The sequence below is a fragment of the Eschrichtius robustus genome, chromosome 3, assembly GCF_028021215.1.
Source record: "Eschrichtius robustus isolate mEscRob2 chromosome 3, mEscRob2.pri, whole genome shotgun sequence".
NCBI classification, from domain to species: Eukaryota; Metazoa; Chordata; class Mammalia; order Artiodactyla; family Eschrichtiidae; genus Eschrichtius; species Eschrichtius robustus.
Window position 1 is genome coordinate 155,518,705 of NC_090826.1, and position 15,640 is coordinate 155,534,344.

Here is a 15,640-nt window from a genome sequence, read left to right on the forward strand (position 1 = left end):
GGCGGTCTATGCCAAATGAAAGGGGTAAAAAGGGACACTGGAAAGAATGAAATCTTGCTATTTGTGACAACCTGGATGGACCTCTCGGGCACTGAGCTAAATGAAATAAGTCAGACAAAGACAAATATCGTATACTTTCTCTTATATGTGGAATCTAAAACAACAACAACAACTGAACAAACAAAAACAAGCTCAAAGATACAGATAACTGATGGGGTTTTGCCAGAGACTAAGTGGGGGTGGGGTGGGAGAAATGGGTGAACCGTTGTTGTTGTTTTTGTTTAGTTTAAATAAATTTAATTTTTTAATGACTGAATGAGAAAAAGGGAAAAAGAAGGGACATTAGCTAATGTAACTGTCACCCCATCTGGAACAACCTGGGAAATTAATTGCAAGAATACGTACCTGCTTCAGCCCTATGACTTCCCAGCAGGACTTTTCTTCTGTAATTCAATATTATTCTAAAAGTATTGCCATCTCTCAGACAGTACTGGGTTACACCCCCCAGGCCAATCAAGCTGTGACTTTCAGTAGGGTTGCCCTGGGGAAGGGAATCTGTTCAGAGGTGAATATCTAGAAAATATGGCAAACAGAAGTAAAAAACAAACAAAAAACTCCCATGTAAATTCCTGAAAGTGCGAAAACACGCCTACCCTCCCTACTCAGAAACAAAAGAAAGGAAAAGCACCACAATAGTACAGTTGAAAGGTGCCTCAGTCACTGCAGGCACAGGAAAATTGTATGCAAACATGTAATGGTCTCCATTCTGCACACCTGGAAGCAGATCGGAGCAGCCCCTTGGAGCCAATATCAAACCTACCAAAGAGCAGTCCTGGATATCCACCTGGCCTTGGCTACTAGCTCTAAGAGGGAAACAGGTAACACCAGCACAAACCCCAGACCAATAGTTCTTGAGGCTCTTTTCCTCTTTCCACTCCAGTTGCATGTATAATTCTGTAATCAGGCACAGTGAGTCCCCATGCTCCGAGCAATGTGGCACCCTCTCTCCTCTCATTGAGAATGACTGCCCTAATGCACAGGAATGCAATAGAAAACTGAATGCTGAACAAATAGTTGAGTGAGATAAAACCCTAACTAGAAAAACCCTAATACAAAACCCCGGCAAATATCCATACATCAGCCTCCTATATCTCACCTCCAGTCTCCTAAATCGTCATATTCATTTTATTATTCCTCCATGTAGATCAGGAAGAATCAATTCATTTATTTGTGTTCAAATACAAATCTTGGTTCTCCCATAAGGAACAGCCCCCACTGATGGGTAGTTACCACTAAAAGGTGGAGTCACAATGGGCCAGGCAGGCCTAGAATGGGCACAGCAGGGCAGTTGCCATCTTGTTTATACACCAAGGGAATGACCTCCAAGCAAGCAACAGCCATCAGATTAGTAATAAAAGGAATCTGTCAGGCACTCCGAGATGGCAAGTCACGCCATCTGGTGGAATCAACAGTGCATCTCTAGAAACTCAAAGCCAACCTGCCGAAAAAGGAGTAGAACTGAAACTTCTGGTGTGGTGGGAAAAATACTTTGGTTCTCTAGTACAATACTTTGGTACTCTTTAATTCTGGAAAAGAAAGGTCTCAGCTGATTTGCTCACATATTAACTTCATAAATTAACATGCACCTTGTTAATGACACTCAAATTAATTGATGCGGTATCCCTAAGCACAAATTTCAATTACAATTGACATTTGTAATTACATTCTACAAATTTAGAGCTTACTACAGCTTCTCCCTAAGGACCCTTCAGTTCTGTGATTCCGTATCATCTACGGCTGAGGCACATTGGATTCTAATCAGACATGGCTGTGTTGATGAACTCTCAGTAAAGGCTAGATGGGAACTCACTTTAGGAAAAGTTATTAACTCATTCAACAAATATCTGTTGACTATGTATAATGTGCCAGCAACAGTCCTAGGCTGTGAATATAATTTTAAAAGGTAAAGATAGTGGGAAAAAGGGGTTGGAGGGTAGGGTGGTCAGAGGTCTCTTGGAGATGATATTTGAGATCCAAACAGTCTTCTCATGATGGAATTTGTTTTTAAAAACAACCATTCCAGAACATATATCTAGATGAGCCTTTTTCAAAATTCTTCTGGGACTCCTCTCTGGTTTCTGCCTTCAAAGCCAATGTGTGAAGCCCATTAAGAAAAACAGGCTTACCTCAAAGCAGCATAATCCAGCTTTAGTACCACCTCTTTCTTTGATCCTAAACATCTTTGGGATATTTCTTAAAGTTAATCCAGTCTCAGTGTATACATTAACCTAACATTTTGGTGGGGAAATGTGCAATGTGTCTTCTTGATGGATAGTATTGCTAATGAACACACCTCTGGCAATTGTGCTGTTCTTCTGCTGTGAAAGTCTTCATCCTTCTTCTTCTAGGTAAGGATCTATGAAACAGTCGTGAAAATAAAATGTTCAGCAAACAAAGGCAGGAGGAAAGTGGAAGAAAAGGATAGTACTGAGACAAAGGGAGGGGTAATGGATTGAAGAACAAAACCTGAAAAATTGCTCCAAAGTGTCTTCGCTTATAGTTCAGCTTTCTAGACCTATGTTCTCATTAGATCTCCAGGGTATCCTCTCCCTGGGTCAAGCAACCCACTTTCCATAAATCTAGTTTCCTCTATCTTTCCCTGGTGAAATTAAGGAGTCGGCCAATGGTAAAACAATGATGTGACTCAAACTGTTACACAGTACTACCACCTCCACCATGTTCTCCATTCCACGTGTAAAATTATTTCTAACTTCCCTGGTGTCAAAACTGTCACTAATATGTATTAATTGAAAGCATTATAGGTCTTGTATGAATCCTCAAAGTGAGCAGGGTTAGATCTATTTATCCTATTTATTACACCTATTTTTGCAGAGCTTGATATCATGCTGCCTTTGTATTTTAAAGTCATAATTAACCAATAAAAACTTAGTCTCAATGGAGCAAATCCAGGGAGAAAAAGACTAGTTTTTTGTATTGACCAAAGCATTCAACTAAGTCCATAAGAATCCTAAGAACCAATGTAGGTATATTCCAAATAGCCAACATTCGTGTCATAATCAGTTGAATGAAGAAATATCAAAACCTCTTCACGCACATAAAAAGAAATTGTCTCTTAGCTCAAAGAGGTATGCTGAGCAACATACTTGCCCTTTAGAATGTACCAGGATGTCTTTATATCTCTATATTACTTTTATAAATAACATGAGAAAAAAATGAAGATATTTCCATTTTTATTTTTAAAAGGTACATAAAGGAGGGTCCAAAGGAAGTCTCCAAATGAGACCAACAAACTCCCAAATCTGTGTATAACTATCAAAATTTGAGTCAGCAATTAAATATTTGCTTTAAACTTTCTATTAAAGTAGAATAAAAAAGAAACACAGGGACTTCCCTTGTGGCGCAGTGGTTGAGAATCTGCCTGCCAATGCAGGGTACACGGGTTCGAGCCCTGCTCTGGGAAGATTCCACATGCCGCGGAGCAACTAGGCCCGTGAGCCACAACTACTGAGCCTGCGCGTCTGGAACCTGTGCTCCGCAACAAGAGAGGCCGCGATAGTGAGAGGCCCGTGCACTGCGATGAAGAGTGGCCCCCACTCGCCACAACTGGAGAAAGCCCTCGCACAGAAACGAAGACCCAACACAGCCAAAAATAAATAAATAAAATAAAGAATTATTAAAAAAAAAAAAAAAGAAACACAGCACAACTTCTATAGGGATATCAGGATAGTCATAACAATAAATCTGGCTTGGTGTAAACATGACTATTATTATATTTTCTCCCCTTCCTGGGGAGACATAGCCAAAAATGCTTAAATTAACCCCAAGATGGTAATAGAAGTATAACCTGGGCCGTCAATTCAATTTGTACTAAACATTGATTTATCTGCAACTAAATGTTAATTTCTTTCCTTCCAGTTCAGAAATACACCTTTAATAATTTTTCATTAGCTTGGAAGATCCAAATGCCTAAATTAAGAATGCTAGGGCTTCCCTGGTGGCGCAGTGGTTGAGAATCTGCCTGCCAATGCAGGGGGCACGGGTTCGAGCCCTGGTCTGGGAAGATCCCACATGCCGCGGAGCGACTAGGCCCGTGAGCCACAATTGCTGAGCCTGCGCGTCTGGAGCCTGTGCTCCGCAACAAGAGATGCCAATAGTGAAAGGCCCGCGCACCGCGATGAAGAGTGGCCCCCACTTGCCACAACTAGAGAAAGCCCTCGCACAGAAACGAAGACCCAACACAGCCATAAATAAATAAATAAATAAAATTAAAAAAAAAAAAAAGAATGCTATTATGCCTTACTCCATGAACAGGCTTGCTATAGCCCAAATGTCTTTTTTTCAGGATAAGTTTGTTTTTTCTGATGTTACCATCACATTTATTCAATATCATGAGATAACATCATGACTTACAAATACCATGGTTATCATTAATAATAATGCACAAAATAAAGAAACAGAATTCCCTGATACTTAGTAGAAACACTATGCTAATCCCAGAATATGAATTTACTGCTTCTGTGAATACTGTTTATTTTACTGTTTTTTTTTTAATAATTTATTTTTATTTTTGGCTATATTGGGTCTTCATTGCGGTGCGCAGGCTTCTCATTGCGGTGGCTTCTCTCGTTGTGGAGCACGGGCTCTAGGCGTGAGGGCCTCAGTAGTTGCGGCGCATGGGCTCAGTTGCTCCACAGCACGTGGGATCTTCCCGGCCCAGGGCTTGAACCCGTGTCCCCTGCATTGACAGGAGGATTTTTAACCACTGAGCCACTAGGGAAGCCCCCGATTTTACTGTTTTCTTTGCAGCAGAAATACATAGCTGGGGCCAATTTTAGAATCAAACCCCCAGTCTCTAAGAAGGGCATTTCATACTCTTAAGAACTAAATTCTCTTTTCTAATACCAAAATGTGGTTTACAATTATAATATTTATCCCCTTACCATTCCTTCTGCTTCAGTTAGGTGTGGTGTAATTTCCATGTCACATAACCTTTACAAACCACATAAATTTGTGCAGCACCTTTGAAGTTTACAGTGCTTCTACAAAAACACCTGATTTAATTCTGGAAATCCTGCTCAGTAATACTGAAAATAATGTAAAATACAATATAAAATTGAACCAAAATATCTTGTAACATTTAATAATTGCAAATATATTTATTACAATTTACAGATTAGCTAACAGTTATATACACAAATATAATTTTAGCTATAAAGTCCCAACAAACTGGTTACATTTAAATCATTGGATCTGTAGAAGCCAATTTAGATGTCTTCTAGTCCCCTAACTTCACCTTCCTTAAATTATAAAAAAATAAAATCTGATAGTTTTGATTTCAAGTTAAAGATGACGAGATGGTGTTATCACATTTGAACACTCAGAAAAGGAAATTTTACTTGTCTGTACAAAGCCTTTCATATAGCTACATTGATACTTAAAGCACCGTTGCAAGACTTTTAGGTCTGTAAAATGTTCAGTTAAAACTTCCAAGGATTTTAAGACTGAAGGTTTAACTTTGTTCCAGCAACTAGAATCGGAATGAAACTGGTAAGAATTCTGTTTCTTCCCTTGTCCAACTTTAAAATGGTCCCTTTTGTCCTTATCACCACCTGATCACTTCTTTTAAAGGAGGGTAGTAAATGCGAGAACTCTTCACCAAGCTTTTACGTATTTGGTAGTGAGGCTGGAATCTCAAGGGAACAATTCTCCAAAATCCAGTAAATGTAAAGATATCCCATTATTTTCATATATGCAGAGGTGCAAGATTTCAGAAACACAAAACACAACCTAAGTCTCTGAAAACAGTATACTTCAGTCTGGTTTTAAAAGAATGCCTACACATTTTCAAAGTTTTCTTTTCAAGGCAAGTGACACCTTCTTTCCATCCAACTGACACAGCTGGTGTTTGAAACTTAGCTTATTTCCATGGTGTTACACCAGACTCTATAAATGCATTCCCTGTGATTACCTAAAATGCAGGGGCACAAACCACATTGAAGAAGGGCTCTGCAAAAAACTGACTTTTACTTGTACTCTCAGTGTGTTTATGTATGAATATATATATACACATACATATACATATTAACACTAGAGGCAGTTCTTAGAGCAAACCAAACAAATAAAATAATGACCAGGTAGATTATAAACTGAGGTAGTAACCCTGCAAGCACTTCTGATGAAAAATTTGTCCCCACTCTGGAACAACTTCAAAATTAAGAGGTCATCTATTCTATTCATGTTTTCCATTACCTGTGATAGGAGGCACATGAAATAAAAATAGACCATTATGGAGTTGGTTAACATTCCCTCAACCTAACAAATGCACACCATGTAGAACTAGCTAAATAAACCAAACACAATCAGTCACTGCAAAAACTTTGATTCAAAAGTAAACTTTGGTCAAGGTAAATCTGGAAAATCTCATTTCTTTTTAGTTTTTTTTTTTTTTTTTTTTTTTTGCTTGTAGTTTGCTTTGGAAAATGAACATTGTCACTTTTGTTTATTAAAGATACCGTCTTTTTTCAAGTGGAAAAAAAAACAAAAGTAAACTTTGGGCTGAAGATATTAAGACTTTCTATTTGTTAAATCTATAGTTCTTTCCTGAAACTATAGGTCTTGCCATTACTTCTCTCACTATTAAAAAAGGAGAACACCATAAACTTGGATATTGACTGAAGTCTACATTTTACATTTCAAACTGGAAAATTAAGAACTGCCCATTTCCAAGTTCACAGTGCCATCCTGACAGGTTTTAAAAGTGATGGTGCTGAGGCATGATATTAATAACACTGGTTTTCTTTTGAGAGCACATACAACAAGACCAAACTGCTCTGAGATGTCTCCTATCTTCTTCCTAGGAAAATTTTAAGCTTTTAAATTTAAAAGCAACTATGATGCAATTATTACTTCTGCTGTCTTTTACAACAATTTCTACCTGTTGAAGACACAAAGAACCACCCAAGTGGGAACTATAATAACATATACAGAATCTTCTTCGAAAAAGAGTTTGCACAGAAATTAGGTATATCAGATGTTAAAATTTGGCAGAAATATGCAGCTTTCCCAAAGTAACAGAAAGTACTACACATATAGGTTTTGTGGCAGGCCTTGGAAATATCCTAGGTAGACTTAATCCAGAAATAAAAACCCACCACACATTTTCAACCAGTCATTTTTAGAAAGGAAAAAAACCCACAATGACACAAGATAATGTACTTTAAGTTGGTAGTACATACAAGATTATTTTCTTAGCCTTGAAGTAGAATGGCCAAATTACTGAAATAAAAAAATATAGAGAAAACATAACAGCCCATTAATTTCAGAATGTTCGGGGGGAAAAAAGAGCCCAAAGTTTTTAGACAGGTACACGTAATTTAAATTAGAATGAAAAATGGGCTTCGAACCCTATAAATATTGTTTCCCAAGAAAATAAGTTTTCAAAGTGCAAAACTACACCATAAGAGGTCCCCTTTTCACTTCAGCAAGCAAACAACATTCAAAAACAAATCCAACTAAACAAAAAAGGAGGATTAGAAATCACACCGTCTCATCCTTCATTTTCAGGGCTTGGCTTCAAACCTGTACATTTCTGAGTGGGATATGTTGCAAAAAAAAATATATTAAATTAGGTCACTGGATCCAAGTTGCATATCCTCTAAGAAAAAAGTCAAAGGACAGCTGCCAATTTTTGTTTTTAAAAGAAACCTCTCAAGTAAGAGGTAGTGTTTGCTAGGGCCAGAGGCTGTCACATCATCTTAACATTGCTCGAAAACATTAAGTCCTTTGAAGCACATTTCCTGGAGTCTATTAAACATTTTTTCTCTGTGCTCAAACGTCAAGCAGTATCCAATAGCGTCTTCTGTTTCTTGAATTCGTTTCTGGAACCTGCATCCATCCCGTGCAAATTCTTCCCATGGTCCTTTTCGATCCTCATCACCACTTATATAATACTCAGTAACTTCTTCAAGGAAGGTTACCTATAAAGATATAGACTAATTTTAATCTCAAATATAACAGCAGCAAAAGGAAGGAATGAAGGGAGGAAGGAAGGGAGGGAGGGAGGAAAGGAAGGGTTCTAACTGACTAGATGACACCTGAATAAAACAGTGGGCAAATGTCCCTTTAATTCCTTTCTCTTTCTCCTTCTCTCTCTCTCACACACACACACACACACACACACACACACACACAAAAAACACCCAGAGTCCCATCCCCCATCCATTATCCAGTCAACCCCAGACTACCCCTCCTAGTTTTGGTGTTAAAAATGAATCCAGATGGGTAAGTGAAATTCTTCTGATGTTATTAATCTTTACTTTTTTTAATCCTTAGGGAAATCAATTCTGTGATACTCTTCCAAATGACAAATGTTTCCAAACAAAATATTTCAGAAATATATTCCTGGAGTCAATGCTTTTATTACAACACAAAAGCTTTAACAAGATCGTCACTTATTTCTATTCTTCCTTTTTCCAAAAAAAAATTTCACTTTTCAGTGCTTTCCAATTCTTGAATCATAAATATGTAGTATTATTCTTATATTATTACTTTTGTAATAAGAATACAGAAGAGAGTTACTTAGTAAACAAACTGCGGGAAAATTAACATATCTTTAAAGTTACGTTACTATAAGAGAGACTGTAGTTAAGATAAAAACCCTCTTTGTATTCCTCCTCAATATGCTATCACTACATATACATGAAATTGAGAATATTACAATATACATGATCACATGTAAGAGTGACAGTCCCTTTTAATCCCTACTTAATTTCTAATATAGAAGTTTCTTTTTAAGATATCAAACACCAAAAGTAAAAACTTGTTTTAAAATACGTTCAATAGTTACATCAGCTAATCCCACTGTGACCTACTACTTTCATTCCCTTTACATCAGGCCAAGGAATGCCCCCGAGGACAATTAGTAGGTATGTAATACCTTAAAAGATATTGCATTCTAGTGTTACTCATTCATTGTGTCACCAAGATAAATAACAACAACAAACATTTATATAGTGGTTATCATATGCCAGGCTCTTTTCAAAGTACTTGGCAATTTTTATCTCACTTAATCATCATATCAACCCATACTAGGGTATGTATTACTATCATCTCCATTGTACAGATAAGGAAACCAAGGTAGGTAGGTTAACTGACCTGTTCAAATCACACAGCTTCTATGCATGCAATAAGGATTCAAACCCTGAGTCTGGCTCCACAATCTGCATCATGTTATGCCATGACACAAAGCATTTTAAACTCCCAGATCTGAAAGTCTTATTCTAAGAAGTAGGCTCTATCCATTATTCCCATATACCTAAAGAATGGCATGTAGTCAAAGGCTATAAATAATTTTACCATATCTCAGACATAATCTTTTACAAATGTTGCTTCTAGTTCATAGTAATAGTTGAGACACATCTCCTTGACTCATCTCAGTCTTATTCAATGAGCAAGCTAAAAGGAGGCATGAGATTGGCCTGAGGTCCCTGAACAAGAAAGAGCTACCATTTTAAAGGCAAAGCAACTGTGAGTTTTATCTACTCACCTCATTTAAACCGTGCAATAATTCATACAATAGTTATTATTATTATTATTACTTCCATAAGATAAATAAGTGAATCAAAGCCATGAGAGGTCAAGTTACTTCCTAGCTCTGGCTGTCTTCCCAAATCTCTTGGCCCTAACTACTCAGGAGTGGGGAACAAAGGTCTCCAGGTGCCAAGTGCTCCTTCCATTGCCCCACTTCGCTTCTTACCTATTCACTAAATAGGTCATTTTGTCAGGGACCCTTTAAAAATATAGAGGAAAACTCTTTGATGACAGCATTTACGAAAGTGTAAACTGAAATTTAATTTTTAATATGCCTTATTCTGCTTCTATGGCTAAGACATAAGATTACCACCATTTAGGGACATCTTCTACCCCTGGAAGAGTTTCAAAGTATTAAGTTGGTCATTTGGAGCCAGTGGATGGTTCTTTCCACTTGAAACTTTGATGCTGCAGAATCTGAGGTCAATAATAATTTACCTACACCTTTCTCTTTCCAAATATAAGTAAAGGTAACTGAAGAAACTTTCCCTTCACAATAAAAGATACCCTGTGTGTTTGGGGGGATCTCTCTCCAATTAATAACTTCAGCTGAATAAACAATAGAGAAAAAAAAGCAATTCAAAAGACTCCCAAAATAAGGTTAACTTGACAATGTGTTGAAAGAGTAAAATAAAATGCTCCGTGAAGTTTTAAGACTAGCCTGGGAATAGGAAGCAACTACTCAAGAAAACCAAATAAGTGACCATCATTGTTACAAACGATTATTAACCTGCAGCTGGCCAATAATAACTAGTACTGCTTTCTCAAGAAAAAGCAACACTATTTTCTGTATTGTTTTTGACTGTCAATTAAAATCCCAAATGTCCAAAAGTTTTTAATATTGAAATTAGTATTTTCTTTCATGGCAAACAACCAGACAAATATGACTTGCTACTTGGTACCATCATCCCTTTGGGTTCTAACGGACAGGAATGAAGACACTGTTATCATGTAACTACAACACTAAGTGTCTGCAAACACCACATTTATTACCATTTAAAACTCTATGGCTATAATAGGATCTTCTCAATCTCTAGAATTAAATCGTGTACACACAAGGTTTAATTTTTGTTTCTTAAAAAAAAAGTGAAAAGTTGAAGCTTGGAGGAAAACAGTCCAGAGTTGCCAATCCAAAAGAAAACAGCACCTTCCAGCTAACATCTATACAATGGCACCTTCAATTCAGACAGGAACAACACTCTAATGAGGGAAGTGGCGGGTGGGGGGGAAGCTCATTTCTCAATCCAAGTATAAGAGCTTGCAGTCCTTCCTCAAAAATATGCACTGTTATGCCTCCAGGAAAGTCATGCTAATATCCTTAACCACATCAGAACAGGCAATACAAATTATCAGGCATGTTAAAAGAAAGAAACAAACCTTTTTTCTCTGGATGTGTGTGTGTCTTTCTCCAGAAAGAACCCCACCCTGTACCAAGTCTGGACATTCACTTTCTCGGCTCCCTGACAGTTGCACCTTACAGGAAAGTAAGGTGTGACACTCAGAAATGGCCACAATAGACTCAGATGGCCTCTCTGAGTCACGACAGCCTTCCCAATTTTTCCCTGATGTTTGAAAAGGAGCCTTAAAATTTAGAAGGTTGTAGGGGTCATCGGAATTACAGAAAGAGTTCCACAGTTTGAGACTCTCTGCTTCATCTGCACTAGATTCCCAGTCATCTTCTTCTCCAGAATTACGGTCAGGAGACTCAGGAAGGCTTGCAGTCCGGGGAGGATTTTCTAGATTAGACTTGTCAGACAAATCCGTCTCTGAGCCAGAAGGGTCTCTGGGAAGAATTTTGGCAGCAGTCTGAATTGTTGCTGTGAAGTTTTGGGGGTTATAAGGATCGACACTATAGAAAGAGTTCCAAAGGTGGAGCCCTTCTGAGTCTTGTTCAAGGTCTGATTCTGAGAGTGAGCTATCGCTATCAAAACCATCATCCTCAGCGTCTTCATCCCAATCCTCACCTTCTGAATCAGAACTTGTTTCCAGGTCACTGGCTGCACCTCCCAAAATGTAATCTATCAATTTGTTGCTACAGGCTGGTCTGGCAGAAGTGGGAAGGTCATCGTCTACGTCTGAGGAGTCAACTACACTTATTTGGTCCTCTCCAGGCTCCTGCTCCGTAGGAACCTCACAAGATAGACAGCCTTCCGAGGTGCCCTGTCTTTCCAGAGCAAGGGGAACCTCTTTAGTCAACAATTCTATTTTCTCCTCAGTGGGTTCCTGAGCGGTTCCCGGAACGGCTCCAGCAGCGGGAACACACTGTGTTGCACTATCTCTGCGGTGCTTCAGATCCATCCGGAGCAGGCTGTGCTCCTCCTCCAGGCTGTGGTAGCCATGATCTTGGTCAGGGGTGGGTAACGCTTGGCCCTTGCTGGCCTGCTGAAGGAATTCCAGCCGCTTCATGCGAAGATGGTGGATTTCGGGCAGCCCTTCTCTAGAGAGAGGCGCACATCCCTGCCACGAGACGCGAACCATCTCCGCGTTGAGCGGCTGGGGATGAGACGGGACCTCATCCAGGCAGCCGCTCTCTGAGCTCAGCGCCTGGAAATCGACCAGCTCGCCACTTCCAACGCTGCTCTGATAGCTCAGCTCTACCCGGGGCAGGCAGTCCAGATAGGAGGGGTTCAGCAAATAGGAGACGACGTTGGCATTGCTTAAGCGCTGAACGTTGAGAGGCCCGGAAGGCGAAGGGCCAAGTTCCCGGCCGGAGAACAGACTGGCTTGGAGCTCCACTCCCCACAGCTGCTGCTCTAGGAGAAAAGCGTGGGCTGCGGAGTCCAAAGTTCCTCCCCTGGCTTTAAGTTCCAATTCTAGATCTGGGGACGAGCACTGCCAGTGGATGCCCTCCTCTAGCCAATCGAGGGGAACGGCGGCCGCGTCACCCGAGGGGTCGAGCCGCAGCGAACTCAGAGATTTCGGCGCCGTGGGGGCGGCGGGTTCCTCCCGGGCCCTCAGGGCTCTCAGCACGCTATAGCCTCCAGCAAAATCTAGCCATCTGGTCGGAATCATCCCACCGAAAAGCTGGCTCCAGATCAGCAGCTTCTGAAGCAAGCCGGGGAGCGGCGCGAAGAGTTGGGAAAGCACCTGCATCCACGAGCTGCGCCGAGCCTCGGGCGGGGGACAAGAAGCCAGTTTGAGATCCCCGGAGTGTTCCGAGGCAGGAGGTGCGGGGAACTTGGAAGTGCCTGGTCGCGAGCGCCGAGGGAAGAAGAAGGGCAGCCGGAACCGGGAGTCCGCCAGCGGGGCGGCCCGTCCCCGCGATCCGTCTGCTGCCGGCTCCATCTCCGCGTTCTCGGCAGTCTCTCAGGGAGGAACGCGGAGCTCAGCGGCGGGCGGCCGGGAGGGACTCCAAAAGGCCTACAGAGGCTCAGCCTTGCCCAGCGGCGGAGTTGATGCCCCAGGCCGATCCCCGGGCCAACAGAAGAGCCACAGAGGAGAGCGGCTTCGGCCGCGGGCGGCAGACCACAGTCCGGAACGGCGGGCACAGGACGCGGCGGCCGAGGCGACATCCATCCTGGCGGAAAGGAGGTGTCCTAGTCCTCTCCAGCCCTCTCCACCATAGATAGGAGCCCTTCCGCGGAGGCGGCGGCGGCGACTTGCCAGGAGAGACGGACCGTGGAAAAGCCCCTCAGCTAAGCGACCCCGGAAGGGCTGGGCCGGCGGGCGGGTGGAAGCGAAGCTCAAAATGGCCGCAGGGCCAGCGCCGAGGCAGGACGCCTCCAGGCAAGCGGACGAGACGAAGGATGGCGGACGGCTACGCCACCAGCTCAGGGCCGCCAAACGTCACTCGCAGGGTCAGGCGGGCGGGTCTTTCCGCACTCTTCCTTGTGGCCGCTGATTGGCCTCGCTCAGGTCCCTGTCGGCTTCCTTACTCTCGGTAGACGCAGCTCGCGCGAGGGAGATTGCATCAGCCGGGCCCAGGCTCTACGCGTGCGCACTTGCTGCTCGGCAGTCGCCTAGGAAACCGCCCCCTCCACCCCCCTCCAGCCCCTCCTCCCCGCCCTTTGGGCCAAGGGGTGCGGCTTAAAGAGGTGGAGAATTCCCTGGAAGCCTTTTAATGGCCTAGTACACACCCAAATGTATACAAATATCTTAGACTTGCATATATCTATGCAACACTGGGGTTCCAGTGTTGTTGAGTGCTAAGTAGATCATCAACCTAAGATCTTAGTATAATAAAAGTTGGGAAATGCTGTGTAGATACATATCTGGTGTTAACACTAGTAATGTGATTAATAAGTCGTAAGTGAAAAATGAGGGCTTCCCTGGTGGCGCCCTGGTTGAGAGTCTGCCTGCTTAATGCAAGGGATACGGGTTTGAGCCCTGGTCTGGGAAGATCCCACATGCCGCGGAGCAACTAGGCCCGTGAGCCACAACTACTGAGCCTGCGCGTCTGGAGCCTGTGCTCCGCAACAAGAAAGGCCGCGATAGTGAGAGGCCCGCGCACCGCGATGAAGAGTGGCCCCCGCTCACCGCAACTAGAGAAAGCCCTCGCACAGAAACGAAGACCCAATACAGCCAGAAATAAATAAACAAATAAATAAAAATTAAAAAAAAAAAAGAAAAATGAATCATTATGCATTCCTGCCCCGTCGGTTTTAGGGTTTCTAACCAACGGTTTAGCTCTACCTAGGATCTAGCTTTGAGGTCTTTCAGCATCCAACCCACATACGTCTCATAAAAAAGTGAACTCATGTTTCTCACGTGGTGTCCCTGTTAGACAATTCCCTCGGTGGGGCAAGCTGAAGTCACAGAGGAGGAAAGAAACGGAGCCCCCAGAACTGTTTACTCTCTTACACTTCCCATTCAAGTCATATTCAAGTCATATTTGTATCCTGAGCCCACAGAACCACAGGATACAACACCCAAAGAAGGAAGCACAGACCATTATCCTTTGAAAAAATTATGTCTCATAATCTTAGTTGCTACATTTGATTCTCTCTTGTGAGTTTGGTCTTAGTCCATTTCTTTATTTCTGCTAAAACTTTTTAATCGACACCTCTGAAGTCAAGTATCTGTTACCGAGGGAGTGTAGCAGTTTTGAGCACTGGGGACAGCAGTAAGATCTTTTAGGAGCCAAGAGGAGGCCAGCTGCTCCTCTTTGTTGGGACTGTTCAGAGAACAGCCACTTCTTTCTAGGAAACTAAGAGGTCCTCGATTTCTGTGGTTTACCCCTTTTTATCTTATTATCCGTATCTCTGGAAATACCTCATTTACAATCCTAAGAACTTCAGAACTTCAGAAAAAATGTATTAATAATAGGAGTCAGTTTAATAATAGACCAAGAGATCCAAGTATGCAAATTAAATACTCAAAGCTTCAGTGGGTTGGTGAGTGAACGAAATTCCTAATATCGTGCCTACCCTAGATAGAGTAGGGGCACAAACATCAGCTAATATTTGTTACGTAGCAGCTAACAATTGTTTCACATCACCTGCAGAATAAAGGCTCTGTACAGTCTGTCCTTCCACTATACTTTTCCAGACTTCTCTTCAGTAACTTCCCTTCATGCAGGTTATACTCTAGGAACACTGGGCTTGTTTCATGCCACTATTCATGCTGTTTCTCAGCCAAGAAAGCCATCACCTCCTCTGTTATATACCTACTCATGCTTCAAGGTCCAACTCAAATGGCAACACCTTCTTGAAGTCTTTGCTGAACTTCCCAGTCAGAATTATATTGTTATACTCTATTAGAGCACTACACTATATATCCCTGTGAATGTTCTTCTCTCTTGCTGGACTCAGCTCCTTGAGGGCTGTATGCCAGTAGTTCCCAAAGTATGCTCTGGGCACCCCTGGGGATCCCATTTTAAGACCCTTTCAGAGGATCCTCAAGGTCAAAAATATTTTCATGATAATACTAAGCTGTTATTTTCCTTTTTTAAAAAAAAATTAATTAATTTATTTGTTTTTATTTTTGGTTGTGTTGGGTCTTCGTTGCGGTGCGCGGCTTCTCATTGTGGTGGCTTCTCTTGTGGTGGAGCACGGGCTCTAGGCCCGCGGGCTCAGTAGTTGTGGCTCACGGG

The 15,640-nt window shown here is 41.8% G+C and overlaps 1 protein-coding gene across 1 annotated transcript; it reads right to left on the reverse strand.

Moving 5' to 3' along the window:
- Window positions 1-5,129: 5,129 nt before the first annotated feature.
- On the reverse strand, window positions 5,130-13,500 carry PPP1R15B (protein phosphatase 1 regulatory subunit 15B). Its single transcript, XM_068541554.1, has 2 exons — window positions 10,987-13,500; window positions 5,130-7,997 (listed from the first exon to the last, which is right to left on the reverse strand). The coding sequence occupies exons 1-2, from the start codon at window positions 12,892-12,894 to the stop codon at window positions 7,776-7,778; spliced, it is 2,130 nt and encodes a 709-aa protein (XP_068397655.1). The 5' UTR covers window positions 12,895-13,500; the 3' UTR covers window positions 5,130-7,775.
- Window positions 13,501-15,640: the final 2,140 nt, after the last annotated feature.

What these genes read in the sequence shown, in the direction of transcription:
- PPP1R15B (XM_068541554.1), bottom strand. Translation starts at nt 12,894, where the DNA reads ATGGAGCCGGCAGCAGACGGATCGCGGGGACGGGCCGCCCCGCTGGCG. An exon ending in CACACATCCAGAGAAAAAAG is followed by an intron (nt 7,998 to 10,986) that starts GTTTGTTTCTTT and finishes ATATCTTTATAG; the next exon opens with GTAACCTTCCTTGAAGAAGT.